The 20,721-nt window shown below is 44.5% G+C and overlaps 2 protein-coding genes across 2 annotated transcripts; both read right to left on the bottom strand.

Moving 5' to 3' along the window:
* Positions 1-8,147: 8,147 nt before the first annotated feature.
* On the bottom strand, positions 8,148-8,534 carry H2AL3 (H2A.L variant histone 3; the record flags this gene model as incomplete). Its single annotated transcript, XM_080795485.1, has 1 exon — positions 8,148-8,534. One exon carries the CDS (start codon positions 8,532-8,534, stop codon positions 8,148-8,150), a length of 387 nt encoding a protein of 128 aa, XP_080651611.1.
* A 7,898-nt stretch (positions 8,535-16,432) lies between these two features.
* On the bottom strand, positions 16,433-16,774 carry H2AP (H2A.P histone; the record flags this gene model as incomplete). Its single annotated transcript, XM_080795484.1, has 1 exon — positions 16,433-16,774. The coding sequence occupies one exon, from the start codon at positions 16,772-16,774 to the stop codon at positions 16,433-16,435; it is 342 nt and encodes a 113-aa protein (XP_080651610.1).
* Between the last annotated feature and the right edge of the window lie 3,947 nt (positions 16,775-20,721).

The raw sequence follows: 20,721 nt of genomic DNA, 5'->3' as shown, positions 1-20,721 counted from the left end.
GGTTTTTTAATAGTCTTCATTTACCTCCTGAAAGTCCCTGTCTGTTCATTCATTAAGTTTATGTTCTTTTATTCTTTGAACATATTCTCCTTTAGTTCTTTGGCCACAGAATAATTCCTTTAAAATCACAATCTAAAAAGTCCAACAACTGGGCATCTTGGCTTTTTTTTTCTTGACTATAGGCCATATTTGGCTGTTTCTTTGCATGTTGAATAATTTTTACTGTACACTGGACAGTGTGGATATGTATGGGGCTTCTGGGTTTTGCTATCTTCCTCTGAAGAGTACTGATTTTTGTTCTAGTAGGCAGTTCAGGAGGTTTGATTTTATGCTTTGTTAAGGTAGATATGTAGAAAACCTAAGGTCTTCCCACCCAATTAATTTTAAGGTATAAGACTCCAAATTCTATCTCCTCTCCATATCTTATAAGGGTAGGGTTTTGTGATTTTTAAGGGTGGCTCTATTATAGGTTTTAGTTTACGGTATGGTCTTAACTACTAAGGTTTCCGGTGTCTCAGCTGGATGCCCCGGATATTAGTGAGGTATTTTCGAGGTCTCTTCACTCTTATGGCTTGGAACTCCAACATCCCCCAGCATGGGTCAACTGGTAATATCTCTGTCCTTTCTCAAATCTGTACCCTCTGGTCAGTCTTAGGTAGTCCACCCCTATGAACATACACCCAGTTCTGAGCCAGAAATTCTTAGAAATCCCCCAAATGGACTTCTGAAGACCTTCCTTTATATAGCTCTTTCTTCTATGATGCCTTGTCTTGAAAATTCCAGTCAATTCTTCAAATTGACTAAACTCTGATTCCTGCCTTCTTAGCCCAGCAGTGTCACTGTTGTTCTGTCTGAAATCGAGCAAAACATGCCAGTGGGATGTTTTCCCCATGCAGAGAACTGGAGGGATGGTTGAGCTACCTTGTGGGTTTCCTTTCTCTATGGAATTACAGCACTGTGCTGCCTGTTGTACAATGCCCCCCAAACAGTGAGATCCTATATTTTGTCCAGTTTTAGGTCATTTATGGCAAAAGAGCCATAAATGATGGAGTACCAATTACTCCAACAGAAGTGAAAGTCTCCCAAAGGATTCATTTTACCAAATTTAAGTGTTATGAAAAACCTATTTGCTGTTCAGTCTTACAAGTCTTGCACAATTTTAACCCATCTCAAAACATAATCATATGAATCATGGAAAAGGAAGGTAGTGGGGGAAATTTTCAGTGGAGATGGGATAAGTTAGCTAGCTGCTGTATCCTTTATCTTTGCCTAGTGTCTGTCTTTCCTTTGGCTTCTGTAACAAATTACCACAATCTTGGTGGCTTAAACGAGCATGCATTTATTATCTTATGGTTCTAGAGGTCAGAAGTTTGAAATCACTTTCACCGGGCTAAGCTCTGGGTGTTGACAGGGTCACACTCTTTTCATAGTCTCTAGGGGAGAATTTGTTCATCTTTTCTAACACCTAAGGATGCATTCCTTGTCTGTGGTCCCTTCCACCAGCTCCAAAGTCAAAAGCCTAGCATCTTGCTTCAGTGGTCACCATGCCTTCTTCTTCTGTACTGAATCCCCCTCTAGTTTCCTCTCATAAGGATACTTGTGATTGCATTTAGGGCCCATCCATATAATCCAAGATATTCTCCCCATCTCAAAATCCTTTACTTCATCATATTTATAAAATCTCTTTTGCCATATAAAGTAACTTTCACGAGTTTATGGATTAACACTTGGATATCCAGCCTACCAAAGTCTACCCACTGGCCCCTGGAGATGCATGTCCATTCCACGTTCAAAATATCCCATCAACCCCAAAAGTCTCAACCCATTAGAGTACCAACTCCAAGTCTAAAATCTCATTACCTAAATCAGGTGTGGGTGAAATTCTGGAGCAATCTCTCTTGGGGCAAAATTCCTCTCCATTTGTGGACTTGTGAAACTAAAAAATTATTTATCCTCAAAATACAATGATGGACAGGCACAGGAGAATAGTTACATGTATTCTGCTTTAACTAGGGAGAACTAGGAAAGAAAAGTCACCATCTCCAAGAAACTTCTCATTCCAACCAGCAAGATCCATTAGGTTTCAAGGCCTGAAGATAGTCCTCTGTGGTGTAAAGTTGTGCCCTTGGCCTATGGCTCAACCCTTTGGGACAGTGCTTCCATCCTAGGACATGTGACTCTAAACTCCAGGTAATATTACAGAACAGTATTCTTGTGTCTGTTCTTTCTACTTCTTTTTTTTTATATTTTTTTTAATTTTTTTTATAAACATATAATGTATTATTAGCCCCAGGGGTACAGGTCTGTGAATCGCCAGGTTTACACACTTCATAGCACTCACCATAACACATACCTTCTCCAATGTCTATAACCCCACCACCCTCTCCCTAACCCCCACCCCTGGCAACCCTCAGTTTGTTTTGTGAGATTAAGAGTCTGTTATGGTTTGTCTCCCTCCTGATCCCATCTTGTTTCATTTATTCTTTTCCTATCCCCCCCAGCCCCCCATGTTGCATCTCCACTTCCTCATATCAGGGAGATCATATGATAGTTGTCTTTCTCTGATTGACTTATTTCGCTAAACAAATTACCCTCTAGTTCCATCCATGTCATTGCACATGGCAAGATTTCATTTCTTTTGATGGCTGCATAGTATTCCATTGTGTGTGTGTGTGTGTGTGTGTGTGTGTGTGTGTGTGTGTGTGTACCACATCTTCTTTATCCATTCATCTGTTGATGGACATCTAGGTTCTTTGTTCTTTCTATTTCTTTTTAAATGGGTATAACATCTCTTGAGTTTCTCATGAGGTAACAAAAACCTTTTAACACGTTCATTTCATATCTGTATGGACGTCATGATTTTATCTTGTTCTGAAAATTATCTTCTAATCATCTTAGAGGTCAAATAGAAAGTCCCAATACATTAACCTACCAGAGCTAGGTAAAGCTCATTGCCAGAGAAGGGTGTCTCATGCAGAGTTTAAGCCTAGGCATGTCTTTTCTTGGTGGTTCAGGTGAATCCAAAGCACCAATGCAATGAATGTTGACTTCTGTTTCTTTAGTTTTCATTTTCTGATCTACTCTCTCAGTTACTTTATTTTGGATACATTATAACCCAGAAAGTATTGCTTTTCTAAAGTAAAATGGCTTTTTGTTCCAGAATCGGAATGAGGATGAGGATGCTCAAAGACAAAAGAGAGCACGGACAGAAAGCTGCAGAAAAGTCCCAAAAAGAGAATTTCCAAAGGAACACAAATTGGTGCTAAATTTTTCCAAACTGGACTCAATTTTCACAAGTTTATAAGATTTTCAAAATGAAGTTGTAGCTAATTTAATACCAACCAGTATATTGAATATTAACTCAATCTGAGAATTTGATTTGCTTTCAGTAAGACAGACCAAGTTTTGTTAGAGTATGGATCTGCTCTTACTAAGACTCCTTAGCTGTAGGAGTTTCCTGTGACGGCTCCAACAAATTACTAAAACCGTGATGGCCTTAAAAACACATACATTCATTGGGGAGGGTATGTGATATGGTGAGTGCTATGAAGTGTGTAAGCCTAATGATTCACAAACCTGTACCCCTGGGGCAAATAATACATTATATGTTAATGATAATAATTTTTAAAAAACAATAAAAGAAAACCAAAGATACATTTATTTGCTTACAGTTCAGGAAGTCAGAAGTTCAAAATTGGTTTCTCTGAACTACCTTCTTTGTAATCTGCCCCCCAAACCAGAGATTTTATACTTCAAAAGAAAAACTTTCTACCATTTGCTCTGACTTCATCATGACCCTAATTATTCTCTTTAAAATAAAAGAAACAAAAGAAATTATATAACTTCTGAATGGTTATTACTTTGCCACTTAAGAAACAGGTAGCCAAGCTACAACCATTCACGTTCTGAAGCTTCCATAATCCAATCTTAAGTGCTCAAATATCCTGGCAATTTTATTTTTTCCTTCCCTACAATGAATCCTAAATGAAAAACGAAATAAAATCATACTTCAAAGGATATTTTGCACTTAAAACTCCCTTTGAGGTTTCCCAGAAGGCCCTGAAAGTCAGAAAATTTTGTCACCTTGTAAAAAGAGAGGTGGTAGAACTATGAGGTTTATTTGATATACTACTGTTTATGAGTTGCATGGGAAAAATTCTCAAAAGAGGTTATCAACTTCCTCTAGGTGAAATCTGAATAGGGATTAACATAAACATTTTAGAAACTGTAGCATATATAGGAAGTTCCTAGAGATTTGTCAGTATTCTCACTGTCCATTGTTTCTACTTACTGAAGTCCTGGTGGTACTTCCCCTGATGATATTAAGGCAACAATACTATGGTGTTATCAGTGTAATTTCAGTTATTTTTAAATGTTTGATTGCAATCGTATTATTTTAATTTGCAACTAGCATCTTCTAGGCCAGTGCTTTCAAACAGAGGATGTATATAAAACTTATCCCTAGAGATTTTATTGAAATACAGATGTTCAGAGCCCACTCCAGGCTTTTTCCAAAATAGTCTTAATTAGGTTAGTAGGCCTTTTGTCCAAAACTCATCTCCTTTGAGTTGACTTTATTGTCTTCTTTTGCATACCACAGAGCGGGGGGAGTAATTTCACCTTCATTTGCATTATTCTTATGCCTCCCACAAAAGTTTTCACTTGTGAAAATTATCAGTAATAAGTTAAGCACAGCCATAATTGTCTGTCTCCTCTGGATTGTTTTTTGTTTCACTCTGGTGGTTCCACCAAGGCCATACAATCAGCTACGGGACAGGGACCTTGCTTTCGACAAAGAAGGACTGTCTGAGAATCCCCAGGAAGAGATCAGGTATTTCCAAGAATAGGCCCTTGAGTACAGGCTTCTGATGTCATTACATAATGACCTTTAAGACGATGTCAGGGGCGCCTGGGTGGCTCAGTGGGTTAAAGCCTCTGCCTTCAGCTCAGGTCATGATCCCAGAGTCCTGGGATCGAGCCCCGCATCGGGCTCTCTACTCCACAGGGAGCCTGCTTCCTCCTCTTTCTCCGCCTGCCTCTCTGCCTACTTGTGATATCTGTCTGTTAAATAAATAAATAAAATCTTAAAAAAAAAAGGCAAGGTCAGTGGACTGACTCAGAATTCTGAGAACAAGTTAACTGAGAAGCAGAAGTGTACTTGACGTTGCTCAACGTAAGATACAAGGAACAAGACCTGTGTTTGCAAAGTACAAAAATAAAACACTAATGATGTTGATACATTGATGTTGATATGAAGGCTAATTGAATTTAAATAAAAACAAAGTATGAAATCAGTCTTTTTATCCTAATCTATCAGATTTCCCAAATAAAGTACAACTAAGTTGATAGTGCTTCCCTAGATCCCAGAGACACTAAGTAAGAGTTTAGCTTCTTTTTCCCAGAGGAGAACATGAAACACTTCCTATCTCAAGGCCTGTTTCTCAGGATATCGGAAAGAACCTCAACAGGTAGGAGAAACACATTCTCCTTCTCACTGTGATGTTGGGAGAGCTGATTACCATGCTGGGGCCAAACCAGCCTCTGAAATAAAATGGAGACCCTAAAAAAAGCCCTGTGCCCTGTGCCCCACTTACTGTTAGTACGGAATTTTTTTTTAGGAAAAGCTCACAGACTGATAATTGGACTGATACCTCAAGGAGACCTTCAAAGAAATTTGGTCCAACCTCTGCACTTTATGGCCATGGAGGATGATGTGTCCCCAAGGAAACTACCAGAACCTGGTGAACCTCTACCTCCACTTGCTGGAGAGAGGCCTGTTCGCCAACTCACATGAGGAGGAGAGAGAGAGCTGAACTTGCCAAAGGCTAGGAGGGCTTCATGGCTCTCCATAACAAATGACCAAGGAGCGAGAGAAGTTCACACAGGTGGCCAAGGCCTACCAAGACCACTGAGGGCCAAACAGAAGGAGAGGATGCTGACACAGAAAGAAAGCTCCTAGAGAGACCACAGCTGCCTGTGGTAGCTCCTTGAGCCCCCTCAGAAGACTCTCACTAAAAGAGAGAGTACTGAATTCTAGAAAATAATGTCATGGGGTGGATCTTGACAGTGTTTCTGTGAATACTGGGTTGAAGGGGCAGTATGTGTCAAGAAAGGTTTCTTGGATTTACAGAAACACATATTCTAACATGCTGTAAGTACAACCTTCATACTATTTTTCTCGGGATACTTCTGTGAATGTGCTAAAAGCCAAACCGGTCTTTCTGCTTAGACAAACGGTGGAAGGAGGCAGAGGGAGGGTGGGTCACCAGGCAGAGGAGAGCAGAGAGGAAACGGGCCTGAGGCCTGGCTGCTTCCTCTCCGTGGCGCCCTCCTGTCTCTCCACGGGCTGCAGCAGCCTGTGCTTCCAGAGCCAGAGGCCCAGGCACCCCGCCATCATGGGAGAGCCAGAGCCAGGGGTGTTTGGGAAGCACCCCTAAGCCTCTGGTCTACAGGGAGGGAGAGACAGGCAGCTACTCATTAAGGACGCACTCGGTGCCGGGCACCGCGCTCCGCCACAGCTTCCAGGCACACATTAACTTAATCTTTGCAAAAATCCAAAGATGGAGGAACTCTTAGCGTCCCCATTTAACACATGAGGACGGCGCTGCTCAGAGAGAAAAGAGGACTGTCCCAGATCACATGGCCACAAAATGGTGAACCGGGATGGCCAACCTAGCTCCTCTGATCCCACTGTTGAAGCCGCCGAGGTGACCTCTGAGCAGCCCTCTATGACAGGCCGGGGGTGACAGAGGGGGGCTCTTGAGCAGATGATGAACAGGAGAAAATGAGAGATGTCACAGGAAGGGGACAGACTGCCAGAACACTCGATGTGACAACTATTTTTAACCCCAAACAGCACAAGAGTGTTTATAAGAATCGTATGTACTTGTGAGTCCACCATTTGGGACAGGATTTACACCTCTCCAAACAGGCATTCGGCCACTCAGAACTCTAGGTGGCTCCATCAAAATATGACCATACACAGGCTAGGTGTTTCAGATGAGAATGAGACTAACAAATGTGTTTGTAATGGAATGCATTTACGAATAATCTGTTAAGGGGTCCCTGGCTCAGTCGGTTAAGCATCTAACTCTTGATTGTGACTCAGGTCATAATCTCAGGGTTGTGAGACTGAGCCCCAGTCAGGCTCTGCAATGGGGGTGGAACCTGCTTAAGATTCTCTCTCCCCCTTGTCCCTCAGCCCCTCCCTCTCCCTTCTTCTCAAAGAAATACACGGATAAATATATAAATCCATTAATAACCATTAAGAACTTCTGGGACTGCGTGTCTTAGGCCAGATAATACCTTTGATGCTACTATTTACCAGCGTCCACAAGAGAGGAAAGGAGGATATACTCCACAGAGCATCACAGCACTAATAATCCGTGTCTCAAGTCCTTTTTTGGAATGAGGCCGGGTCTAAACGAATGAAATCAGCCTGAGCATGGCTCCTTTCCGTATGCCTCTTCTCGGTTTCCCATCGCTCCTCCGTCTTCATGGAAAGCCCCTGTCCCATTAGGTTCACGCCAACTGCTACGCCACCCTCTCCACCCACCCCCACTGCCATCTCCTCCTGACTTCCACAGCTTCCCCCCATCACGAAGAAAGCCTTCAGCCCCACCCCGGTTACCATCATCGTTCTGGGAATTCGACATGCCCGGGAGCCCCCACCCCCCCAGCCATCCTCCTGGGAGGCGCTGACTTGCTCAGAGCCAGGGAGGAAGTCTCTCCCCCGCAACCAGCTACTCCCTCCACGGCCACACACCACCCCCACCCGCAAACACTGTCCCCAGGAAACTGCTCCCTGAAACACCCAACTCCAGCCTCCCACACTGACCGCCCTTCCACCCTCCACTCCCCGTGGGAGATCTCCTCCCCCACAACCGGCCACTCTGGCCATGGCCACTCCCCGTGCTGTCCCCAGAGAAACCGCTCCCTGAAACGCCGGACTCCAGCTTCCCACACCGACCGCCCCTTCCACCCTCCACTCCCCACGGGAGATCTCCTCCTGGACGTCCCACAGACACCTCGCACTCAGGAGCACAGAAACAGACACCAGTCAGAAAAATTGCACTGGATCTTAAGTCCTTTAATGGCTTTTGCTGACAGGAGAGCAGGCCTCCCTCGTCTATGCGTGGGGCCGGGGACTAGATGAGGCTGTTGGCTCTGGGACCCAGGCCACACCACCTTCTGGGCTGGGGCACCCCCTCCACCTGAGGGCGGGTGCTGTCCTCAAAGAGGCGGCTCAGGTGCTGGTGGTTGCCCAGGGCCCTCTGCACGTGCTCTGGGGTGATGTGCATCTTGTTGTTGTTGCGGGCCTCCTGGCCCGCCAGCTCGAGGATGTTGGCCATCAGATACTCGAGAACGCCGGTGAGGAAGATTGGTGTAGATGAGCTCAGGCGCTGAGCGAAGCGACCCCCTCTCAGGAGGCGGTCCACGCGGCTAACCGGGAATTGGAGCTCAGCTCTCATGGAGCGGGACAGACTGTGCCTCCCATGTCTACGATAGTGCCAGGGACTTCTTCTCCCACGCATGATGGTAGTTGGGTTTGGCCCTGCCTGATGGTGTCAGGGGCCTGGGTCTGTCAGGATACCAGTGCTGGCTCCCGCCCACTGTGCTCCTCACTGGCCCGGGAGCTGCCTTTAAGACAACTCCGACATTGTGATGTCATTGATGACACGGGGCCCTGATCAGGACCCACCTAGAAATGTCTATGATGGAAATCTGGTCTCCATGTTGATTGAACCCTCTGTATGAGGGAATATTTTCTAGGTGACTTTGATAGCCTAGCTTTAAAAAGGAAATGAATGTTTCAATATAATCAGTGCCCTGTCTTTAGGACACTCCACTCCTGGTTACCAGATTCTAGCCTTGCATCATCTTTGAGCTCTCTTACAGCCCTTTGTAAACTGCTGGTAACCAAAAGACATACGGAATGCTGTCCAGTAGAGGTCCAAAATAAAACCGCTTTTCCCCATTTACACATCTAAATATTATATTTCTATATTCCTTGGATTCTCTTTTGAATTGGTTACAATATCTGCCAGTTCCTCATGAGTTAAAAAAAACTAACGCATTTCCAGTTCATATCTGTATAAGGGTCATGATTTTACTCTGTTTGAAAATATCTCCTGGGGGCGGGTAGGTGGCTCAGTCCGTTCAGCATCCAACTCTGTTTTGGCTTAGTTCATGATCTCAGGGTCGTGAGATCAAGCCCTGCGTCAGACTCTGTGAAGCCTACTGAAGATTCTCTCCCTCGGGTGCTCCCAACCCTGCTCAGTCATGCTCGCACGCTCGCTCTCAAATATACCTTCTGTTTTGAAGATCACACTGATATGCCCAGGGGGTTCACCTGTGAGAGCCAGGTACATATTCGTAGACACAGAAGTGTACCTCATTCTCAGCTGAGTGTCTCATTTCTTCTAGGTGAATCCAAAGTACAGATAGTACTTTGTTAATGTTATTTTTCTAATTTAAATTTTTAATAATGGTCATTTTCTTCTCTAACTTTGTGTTTTTCTTGCTGTTTAATTTTTTTCAAAATCTGGTTCAGTTCTGGTGGGTTTGTTTACAAGATCTTCAGAAAGAGCTCCTGGGCCCTTCAGAACCAAATGATACATACATGAAGCCATGAGACTTCAGTTTGTTCTCTGTGGAAAAGGCTGAGTTTTCTTGGAGTGTGGGTCTGTTCTCCAGAGGAGGTGACAACATTACTCCTCACCTGTGTTAGTTTCCTATGGCTGTTGTAACGAACTGCCACAGACTTGGTGGCTTTAAACAATGCACATTTATTTTCTTCTAGGTCATACATTGAAATCCGCTTCACCAGGCTAACATCGAGGTGTAGACAGGGTTGCATGACCTTTGAAAGCTCTAGGGTAGAATCCATTTCCTTGCCTTCTCCTGCTTCTAGAGCTGAATTTCTTGAGTCACAGCTTCTTCTATCTTCAAAGCCAGCAGTGCCGAGCCTTGCTTCAGCTGTCCCATGGCCTTTTGCTTTTGTATTCAAATTTCCCTCTGCTTCCTTCTTAGAAGGGCGCTTTGATTTCTAGGGCCAGCCTCAGTTATCCAGGATAATCTTCCCACCTCACTGTCTTTAACTTACAACTACAAAGTCCCATTTGCAAGATAGAAAGGAACATGACCAGATTCCACCGAATAGGATCTGAGTATTTTAGAAAGCCCTATTTCACCCTCCCATTTTACTTTATATAAAATCTGCCCAAGGAGCAGAGATTCTGTATCTCGACAGAATATCCCTTTGTTCCGACTTCAACATGTCTTTGATTATTCTCTTTAAAATAAAAGAGGGGCGCCTGGGTGGCTCACTGGGTTAAGCCTCTGCCTTTGGCTCAGGTCATGATCTCCGGTCCTGGGATTGAGCCCCACATCGGGCTCTCCGCTCAGCAGGGAGCCTGCCCCCTCCCCCCTCTCTGCCAGGCTCTTTGCCTACTTGTGATCTCTGCCTGTCAAATAAATAAATAAAATCTTTTAAAAAAGAAAAGAAAAGAAACAATAGTTCTGCATTTCTAAAGTTTTACGGACTTTACTTAATGGACTTTTCTATGTTTACTTACATCTTGCCACTGAATTAGTAGATAGCCAAGCTACAAGCATTCACTTTCTCAGGCCCTCATGATTGTACCTTAAGCATACAAATGTCCACGTGGCATTCGATTTTAGCATTCCCAAAATACAATCTTAAATGATAATTGAAATAAAATAATACTTTGCAGTATCTTTTGCACTTAGAACTGCCTTTGGTTTTCAACTGATTCCTCACAGGGCCCCTGAAAAATCAAAGATTTATTTTTTCACATTATAAAAAAGAGAAACGCTAGAAATAATTAGATTTATTGGACATATCGCTACTGATGAGTTGCACAGAAAATTCCCAAATCAAAAGATGTGCTCAGACTTCCCTAGGCTAAATATTAATACAGAAAATATTAATATAAGTGTTTTCAAATATTCTATCCTGTATGGGCAGTTTCTAGAGACCTGTCAATGGCCTTACTGTCCATGAGATGTTTCTAATTATCAGAGTCCTGCTGGTGATTTTGGCAACAAAACAATAGTGTTATCAGCCATCATTTCAGTTATTACTTTGAAATATTTGGTTGCAACCTTCCTCATAAAATCTCAATCCAGCATCTTATAGGCCAGTGCTTTTTGACAAAGTATATACATCAAACCTACCTATAGTAATGGTTAAATTCCAGGTGTCAAATTTGCTAGCCTATGCAGGTCTATACTTTTCGGATGAGATTAACATCTACAATCAGTTTATTATAAGAAAAGGAAATTAGCATCATACAATCAGTTGAAAGTCCAAAGAGCAAAAACTGGGGTTTCTTGGAGAAACATTTAGCCATACTGTAACAAAGAAACCTGGCTAGACTTTCTAGCCTGTTGACCTACCTTATAGAATTAGGACTTGTCAGACCAGATAACTGCATGACACAATCATATTCTTTCACACACACACACATATCCTATTGGTTCAGTTTTTTTTTTTCTGGAGAACTCTAATATACCAATGGGATTTTATTAAAATCCTTAAGTCTAGGACCTATTCCATACATTTTTGGTCACATCATTATACTTTATAAACACTGGGTCAAAAACTCTTTTCTTGTCTTGTCATCTTCTTTCACGCATGACCAAAAAAAAAAAAAAAAAGGTAATTCCACCTGTAGCTTCACTACTGTTATGCCGTCACAAATTTTTACTTACAAAAATTATCAGTAAGTTAATCTCAGCCATAAGTATCTGTCTCCTCCAGTCTGTCACCTGCTTTACACTGAGGCTTCTTTGAAGGCACTATAATCATCTACAGCCCAGAGACTGTCTTCAACAAATAAGGATGGTCTCAGAACCCCATAAAAAAAAAAAGACAGTGACTTCAAGATGCTTCCAGAATAAACTATTAAGCACAGGCTTCTGATGTCATCACATAATCACTCTTAAGAGCCCGTCAGCAGACAGAGTGAGAATTTCGAGAACACCTTATTTGAGAAGGAGACGGGTTCATGGCATGGCTGTCACAATGTTCAGTGGGACAAGGTTCGCAAGTGCAACAAATGGAACCAGGATTCGCAAAGCTCAAAGACCTGTAGCAGAAGATCTGTCCTCTGATCCCAACCTGTCTGGCCTTTTCCAAATAAAACAGAAGGGACAGTTTTAGGGAGTGAGTTGTTCCTTGTGCTTTCCTAGAAGTCCGAAAGACCTTAACAACCCTGTGTTGAAGAGAGTAGCTCATGTATCCCAGAGGAGAACGTTAAACACTTTCTATCTTCAGGCTCATTTCTCAGGGTACAGTAGCGGCGGGGCCTCAGCAAAGTTACCAGAACGTGACTGTCATATTTGCTGTTCTACCCACTTGCCATGTGACGTTGGGAGAGTGAAGTATCATCTCTGGGCCTCAGTGGCCCCAGCTGTAACATGGAGATGCTCAGAAAGAATCCCTGTCCTTTAACCCCATTTCTCCACGGTCAGTATGGACTTCTCTTAGGAAAAGCTCAGACTGGCAACTGTACACCTTGAGTAGACCCTTGAAACAATTTAGTCCAACCTCCTCATCTGACAGCTGTGGAAGCTGATGTGCCCAACCCCCACCCCAAGTAAACCACACCTATGGGAGACCAGAACCAGACTTTCCTCCCTCTTCTGTCACTATTTTGTCCCAATGTGTCATGAACACCCTCTCCTCCATGGTCAAGTTGGTCAACTGCTTTCATCCTACGTGGCAGAAGCCAAGATATCACACAACCACAGTATCTAACCTGCCTCCCTGCTGCACACTGGTTTCCTTTAGTAAAGTTTGTTTAAACACATGAAGTTTGGAGGGATTTCCCCACAGTGATTCTGTAATGCTAAATACATGACAGACCAATCTTCTGTTTTCATGAAGGACTCTGGAACAGCCAAATTCATGTCCTATTCATTGCCTTTCCCTAGATTCAAAACCACAGTCCTTAAAGAATAAGATAAAATAAAAATCACTCTGATAGTGCTATTCAAATGTGATGTGGGGCTGCTGTAGGCCATGAAAGTATCTGTTACCCATCAGCTACAGCAGGGTGGGAAATGGTTGGCATTCAGTAACCTTTAGAGCAGTCAGGTTTTGCCATAACATTGAAGTGAGTGGAGTATTCTCACTGAACAGAGTTTTTACTAGTTCAGAGGATGAACTCAAGTAGAGTCTAACATGAACTCCGCTATAGTCCTACTAAAACCTGACCGTCTGTCAGCTCACAGTGAATTTGAACAGCAGAATATATTGGCCCCACAGCAAAGACAATTTTGACGAGCCCTGTGCTGTTCATATTTATTGAAAGAGAAAATTTCATCCTTCAGAAAACTGTGGTTTTATAATTAAATTATGATGGGGATGATGAACTCAAGGAACTTTAAAAGCCAGATGAGTATTGTAAATGAGTGAACAGGGTCATATATATGAGATCCAGCAAGGAAGGGTGAGCACTGGGACGAAACAGAGAGACCCAGTATAAATGGGACAGCAGCCAGTCAGCTTCACATGACATACACATGTATGCCCACACTTTGTGAATTCACCAGGAGTCAGCAATGGAAGTTTTCAGGTTAAAAGTTCTTGATTTTTAAATGCTGGCAGCTGATTGATTTTCCTTTGAAAGCGTCATTATAGGCCTAATGATCCCATCTACCCACCTCCATTATGTCTGTGAGCAGTCACTTTGTAATTTGTTCTTTAGGCAAATGATTTATTGATATTTATAGATAGTCTTCTCATTCTTGAATCTTATTTTGGGGCTCCAAAGGCTCTTTCTAAATACTTAGGTGGTCTCCCTCTGACCACTTCCTGTAGGATCTGTCAGATTCAGGGACTAAGGGAGCCCGGGCCTTCAAATGCCATGATTCTAAAAGGTTTTACTCAGTAAGAGGCCAGCCTAGTGTCCAGGCCTTGTGCTCATGCCAATCCCAAGCCCACATGACCCTCCCCAAGGCCACGCAGCCCTCCAGGTTCCCCACAGGCTTGGTTTCTGGGCTCATCTCTTCTCACACGTTATGTTTTCTGCTGTGATAACCTGTGTCTGACCCCAGGTTTGATCACAGACCTGGTTTGGCAGCCACAGCCTTCCCAGACCATCCCCACTCACTCCAGCTTTCGCTCTCCTCTCCCAACAGGGCACTAGTCATCAATGGTGTCCTCTCTCCAGGGCCCGAGCTAGAGTTAACCATTCCTCACCATCCCCCACCTCCCACTTTGTGGAAATGCACAAAGGGCCTAAACTCGGGTGGCTCATTCTTTCCCAAGGGCAGTGATTGTCAGTCTCTGCCCGCCGTCCTCCCTGAGTGTAGGATTCCTGTGCCCATGTAGGAGGGGGACGTGGCAGGGTGCTGCATTTACACCCATGCTCTACTGATCACGGCCTCCATGTTTCCCGGGAAACCCACAAGCACAGCAGAAGCGTAGCTCTTAAAGGGACAGTGGCACTGCCCTGCCCGGTTTCCCCATGCCCTCGTGACTGCAGAGGGCTCGCCAACATAAAGTCACTAAGGCTCAAACTCCAGACTCTACCTCGGACATCAGATCGTCTGAGTGAGCCCGAGATGCCTGGCTCCCTACAGGTGTCACAGGGACCATTAGTTTCGACTACTGCATGGACCGTGAGGTGACCGCCTGACCACACAGGTCTGCTACACTGACATAACTTATGCACGTACTCTCACATCTCTGGCTTTTAATGAATTCCTCCTTGGCTGTGCCTTCTGGTAAAGGACCCAGGAGACTATTTTGTGCTAAAACAAGCCACTGCCATAAGCCAAAATAACAGCTTCTAAAATTCAGCTACGTAACCAACATACCAAGATCTTAGCATAACGATTGATTCGCTAGCATCACTCACCCTGGAGGCACTCCCTGTTGGCTGAAGGGCACCGAAATACAAGAAACCATGCCTTGGGTGCAAAGACGCGCCCCTTCAGGGATGGGGTGCCGATGCTGGTGCTATCCTGTGATCCTCCTGGGAAGGAGACTCTCACCTGCAGCTGCTGGGAGAGGCCTGCTGGCTACTCAGGTGAACAGAAGAGTAACCGTTGAACTTGGCTAAGGCTAGGAGGGCGTCCTAGCTCTCCATAACATACCACAACTTTGTGGGGTGGACATCTTGACAGTGAGGTTTCTGAAAATATGGGGCTGAATGGCATTAGGGAGCAAGAAAAGTTCCTTGGATTTCTACAAGCACATATTCCGATGACCTCTAAGCACAACCCGGATGCTGGTAGTGTCAGGATACTCCTGTGAAGTAGACAAAGGCAAAGCCAGCTCCACACTTTGATAGATGGTGGAAGGAGGCAGAGGGAGGGCGAGGAGGGAGACATGCAGCTATTAAGAAATCTTTGAATTGCCTGTTTTAGGCCAGAGAGTAGTATGTATGTATATGTATGTATGTATGTGTATGTGTGTGTATGTGTGTATGCATATATATGTGTGTGTGTGTATATATATATATATATCCACTTAATTTACCAGTGTCCACAAGAGAGGAAAGGAGGATATACTCCACAGAGCATCACAGCACTAATAATCCGTGTCTCAAGTCCTTTTTTGGAATGAGGCCGGGTCTAAACGAATGAAATCAGCCTGAGCATGGCTCCTTTCCGTATGCCTCTTCTCGGTTTCCCATCGCTCCTCCGTCTTCATGGAAAGCCCCTGTCCCATTAGGTTCACGCCAACTGCTACGCCACCCTCTCCACCCACCCCCACTGCCATCTCCTCCTGACTTCCACAGCTTCCCCCCATCACGAAGAAAGCCTTCAGCCCCACCCCGGTTACCATCATCGTTCTGGGAATTCGACATGCCCGGAAGCCGCCCACCGCCACACCCCCCCCCCCACCACCCCCCCCCCCACCACCCCCCCCCCCCCCGGCCCCAGCCATCCTCCTGGGAGGCGCTGACTTGCTCAGAGCCAGGGAGGAAGTCTTTCCCCCGCAACCAGCTACTCCCTCCACGGCCACACACCACCCCCGCCCACACTGTCCCCAGGAAACTGCTCCCTGAAACACCCAACTCCAGCCTCCCACACTGACCGCCCTTCCACCCTCCACTCCCCGTGGGAGATCTCCTCCCCCACAACCGGCCACTCTGGCCATGGCCACTCCCCGTGCTGTCCCTAGAGAAACCGCTCCCTGAAACACCGGACTCCAGCTTCCCACACCGACCGCCCCTTCCACCCTCCACCCCCCATGGGAGATCTCCTCCTGGACGTCCCACAGACACCTCGCACTCAGGAGCACAGAAACAGACACCAGTCAGAAAAATTGCACTGGATCTTAAGTCCTTTAATATCATTTACTGATGACAGAAGCCAGGCTTCCTCAGCTACGAGAAGACTTGGCTTGGACTGAGGCTGAGAGGACTGCCGCAAGTCTCCAGGAACTCAGGCTTTAGCCCTTCCTTCTGGATCCAGGCATCTCATCAAACAGTGTGAAGGCTGTATCCTTCAAGCGTGGGTGGGGGTCTCCACCGCTGTCCACTGCTCTCTCCACATCTTGTGGGGCGGTCAGCATGTTGTTGTTGTTGGCCTCAGTGCCCACCAGGTCCAGGATGTAGTCAGTGAGGTAGTCAAGCATGGCAAGGAGGAAGTCAGTTGTGGATGAACTCAGGCGATGTGTGTATTGGTCCTCCTGCAGGAGGCGGTCCACGTAGCTCACAGGGAACCGGAGCTCAGTTGTTATAAGATGGGCTTGAGTCTGATGGGAGCTTGCATGATTTTTCTTTCCTGACATGATGTTGGCTGGGTTGGGCTCCAATCAGCTCTACTTGACTCTTCAGCTGGACTAGGCCTCTCAAGACACCAGCAGTCAGGTCTGCCCACTATATCCCCATGCTCTGGCCCCTCATTGGTCAGGGAGATGCCTTTGTGACATCCTAGACTTTGGGATGTCATCAGTACCCATTGTGCCCTTATCAGGCCTCAGCCCAGAAATGTCCATGACAGGAACCTGGTCACCCTAATGACAGGACCCTGATTTTGAGAAAACGGCCATTTTCTGCTTGATTTTAACATTGTACAGATAAATACGTATTTCAGTGGAAAACTCTTCCCTGTCTTAGGACACCATTCCACATGATCTGATTCAAGCCTTCTAGGGTCTTTGAGGTCTTTTACAACCCTTTGTTAGTTGCAGTTCTGTGATAAACATGTAAAATGTCTTGGCTAGTAGAGACTGCATTGTTCCCCCCACCACATGATGGAATGAAACCAGTTTCGCCTCCATTTACACATTCGTTTAAATATTCTTGATTAATATCCCTGTATCTAATCCTTGGATTCTCTATGAACTAGTCAGAGCATCTTCCCATTCCCTCACTGATTAAATAGAATCTTTTAACACACATTTATTTTATACCTGTTTTAAGTGTCTTCACTTGACACTGTTTGAAAAATGTCTCTTGATCATTTTGGAAGTCATAATGAGATGCGCCATGGAGTCATCCATCAGCAACAGGTAAACATTGTTGAGAGAGAGAAGTTTACCTTGGGCTTACTTTAATCCCAGTCATGACTTCTTGGCTGTCTTAGGTGAAGCCAAAGCACCGAGAGATGTTTCCTCTCATTTTTTCCTCAGTTTTTAAAGATTTTATTTATTTATTTGAGAAAGAGAAACAGAGAGAGAGCATGAGCAGGGGGAGGGGCCAAAGGGGAGGGAGAAGCCGACGACCCGCTGACCACAGAGCCTCTTGCCAGGCTCTATCCCAGGACCTGGAGATCACAACCTGAGCCAAAGTCAGATACTTAACTGAGTGAGCCACCCAGGCGCCCCATCATTCTTTTCTCATTTTAATTTTCTCTCTGCTGAGTCTGTGTTTCTGCCTTGTTTTTGGTTCTTTACAGCTGATAACAGACATTTCCAATCCAAAAGAGAGTAGAAGGAAGCAAGGAGTCTGATCCAAGGAAGAGGATCAGGCAGGGACACCTACAGACAGACAGGTTTCAAGGTCTGGGAATAACTGTGGCTCCTCCCCCTGACCTTCGTTCTTAGCTCTGCCCTCTAGCTCCTGGGCTCTGTCCTCAAAATTATCCTCCCTTTATTCTGAGTGCAACACGTTTGCGGCTAAGTAGTTCTATTGGCTTCTTTTCCTCTGGGCGAATCTTGGGAGTTCCATGGCCGCCTTTCCTCAATCCTCCCAGTTAAAGATGGCATTGTTTGTGCTGATTTAACATAATCAGAAATCTCGTAGTCACCCTGTACGTCATGGGGATTCATGCCCATAGACAAGATACGTGTTCATAGATTCCCGCCAGGAAAATGCCATCTCAGCTCCTTGCTTCTGTTGAGGTGGGTGAGGTTATCCATGCCTCACACCCCCATGTCGCTTCAAAGAGCCCTCTGTTTGAATACTTTGATCTGATCCCTCAGAGAAAAGATGTGTCTAGCTACAAGCTCGATTTTTATCTCCACAGGATGCTTTCTTAACAGCAAATCCTCTCATTTTACTGTCTTTTGCAATCTAGATAGGTTGAGAATGGCTCCTATCTTCAAGTCCTGGTTCTTTTTTGCTTAACAGCTGTTCCCTCAATTTACTTTCCTCTAGCATTTTCCTCTAAGTCGCAAGAAGAAACAAGGACAGGCCTTCGAATCTGCTCAACCAAATCTTCGATTCACTGTTCATGAGTTCTGCTTTCTGTGTAATTGTAGGACAAAATTCAGCCAAGATTTCTGCCACCATATAACAAGAATCCCCTCTTCCGGGGTGCCTGGGTGGCTCAGTGGGTTAAAGCCTCTGCCTTCAGCTTAGGTCATGATCCCAGGGTCCTGGGATCGAGCCCCACATCGGGCTCTCTGCTCAGCGGGGAGCCTGCTTCCCCACCCCCCACCCCGCCTCTCTCTGCCTGCCTTTCTGTCTGCTTGTGATCTCTGTCTGTTAAATAAATAAATAAAATCTTAAAGTGTGTATGTATGTATGTATGTGTATATATATGCATGTATGTATGTGTGTGTGTGTGTATGTATGTATATAGATAGATAGATAGATAGATAGATAGAATGGCCCAGGCCAGGGTTGACAAATATTAAAAAAAAAAAAAAAGAAGAATCCCCTTTTCTCTAGCTTCCATTATGATGTTTCCAGTTTCTTTCTAAATCTTTACCAGCAACACTTCTGACATTCATATTTCCATTAGCCTGTTATTTATGATGTCTTAGGTCTTCTTTAAGACAATGTAGGTTTTCTCCACTGTGCTCTTTACCTCCCTTTGAGTTCCCACCAGCAGCATTTTTAACATCCGTATTGCTACTCACTGTTCAAGATAATCTAGCATTTTCTATCATGCTTCTCAAAATTATTCCAGCCTAGAGCCATTATCCAAGTCCAAAGCTGCTTCCACATTTTTAGACACTCATTACAGTAGTAAACTACTTCCTTGTGCCAAAGTCTGTATCAGATTCCTATGACCACTAATGAATTGCTACAGATTTGGTGGCTTAAAAGAATACATATTTAGTCTCCTACTGCTCTGGAGGGAAGGAGTCGGTAACAGTGTTACTGGGCTGAAAATATGTTGCCAACAATGCTATGCTCCCTCTGGAGGCTATAGGGGAAAATCTGTTTCTTGGACTTTTCCAGCTCCCAGAGCCACATTCCTTGCATTTCTTGTCTTTGCCCCCTTCCTTCAACTTCATAGCCAAGAGCGGCATCTTGCCTCAGTGGTCCAATTTCCATTTTCTGTGTCAAATTTCCCTGTCTCCCTCTTATACAGACATGTGAATTTGCACTTAGATTCTGTCACATAATACAGAATCATGGTCCATCTCAAGATCCTTATCTTAATCCTATATGTAAATTCCCTTTTGCCATAGAAGGTAACATATGCAAACTCAAGAGACTTGGATCTGGTTATCTTTGGGGACCAGTTTTCAGCCTACCATGGGAGGTATTCCCAGGAAACTAACAGGGAAGTGAGAAATTGAGACAGGGAAGGGAAGGAAGCAAACAAAATGTCCACTATTAATCAACTTACTGTCACTGGAGAACTTAAGGGGACACGAGAAGATACACTTTCCAAGGGAAGATACTGCCCCAGCATTCTGGACTGTCATGTTATTGGGCAGTGGGCTCTGAAAGCCTAATAAAAGCCCTCACACAAAGAAATGCAGCTCCTAACATTGGAAAGTCAGGCAAATATGCATGCAATGGGCTTGTGACGTGACCATGCGGGGAGGACTCTGGCAGCATCCTCTACATGGTCACGTTCATATACTTTCATTATCAAGTCTTTCCCTTTCATCCTTACCTCCTGCCTGCTCTTCTTTCATTTAACAAATATTTATTGTGCATCTACCTTATGTCAAGCACTGAGATGCTGGACGTTCAATGTTAAACAAAACACACTATCTCGCCCTTGTGAAGCATCGAGTCTCGTGGAAAAGACAGATACCCAAAGAAATATGTAATTCCAAGTTGTCATGCATGATCTCAAGCAGAGATCATCAACCTCTGCACTACTGGTGTTTTTGGCTGGACCATTCTTTCTTGTGGGGCACAAGGGCTGTTCCTGGATATAGCGGGACATTTAGCAATATCCTTGGCCTCTACCTACCAGATGATAATAGCACACTACAGTCGTGATGCAAAGAAGTATCCCTATACATTATCAAATGTCTCCTAAAGGGCAAAAGTATCCTCAATGAAGAACCACATTACATTAAAAATAAATTATTATATTATTTTA

The sequence above is a fragment of the Martes martes genome (genome assembly GCF_963455335.1).
Source record: "Martes martes genome assembly, chromosome: X".
NCBI lineage: Eukaryota > Metazoa > Chordata > Mammalia > Carnivora > Mustelidae > Martes > Martes martes.
This window is presented reverse-complemented; position numbering and strand designations above follow the sequence as displayed.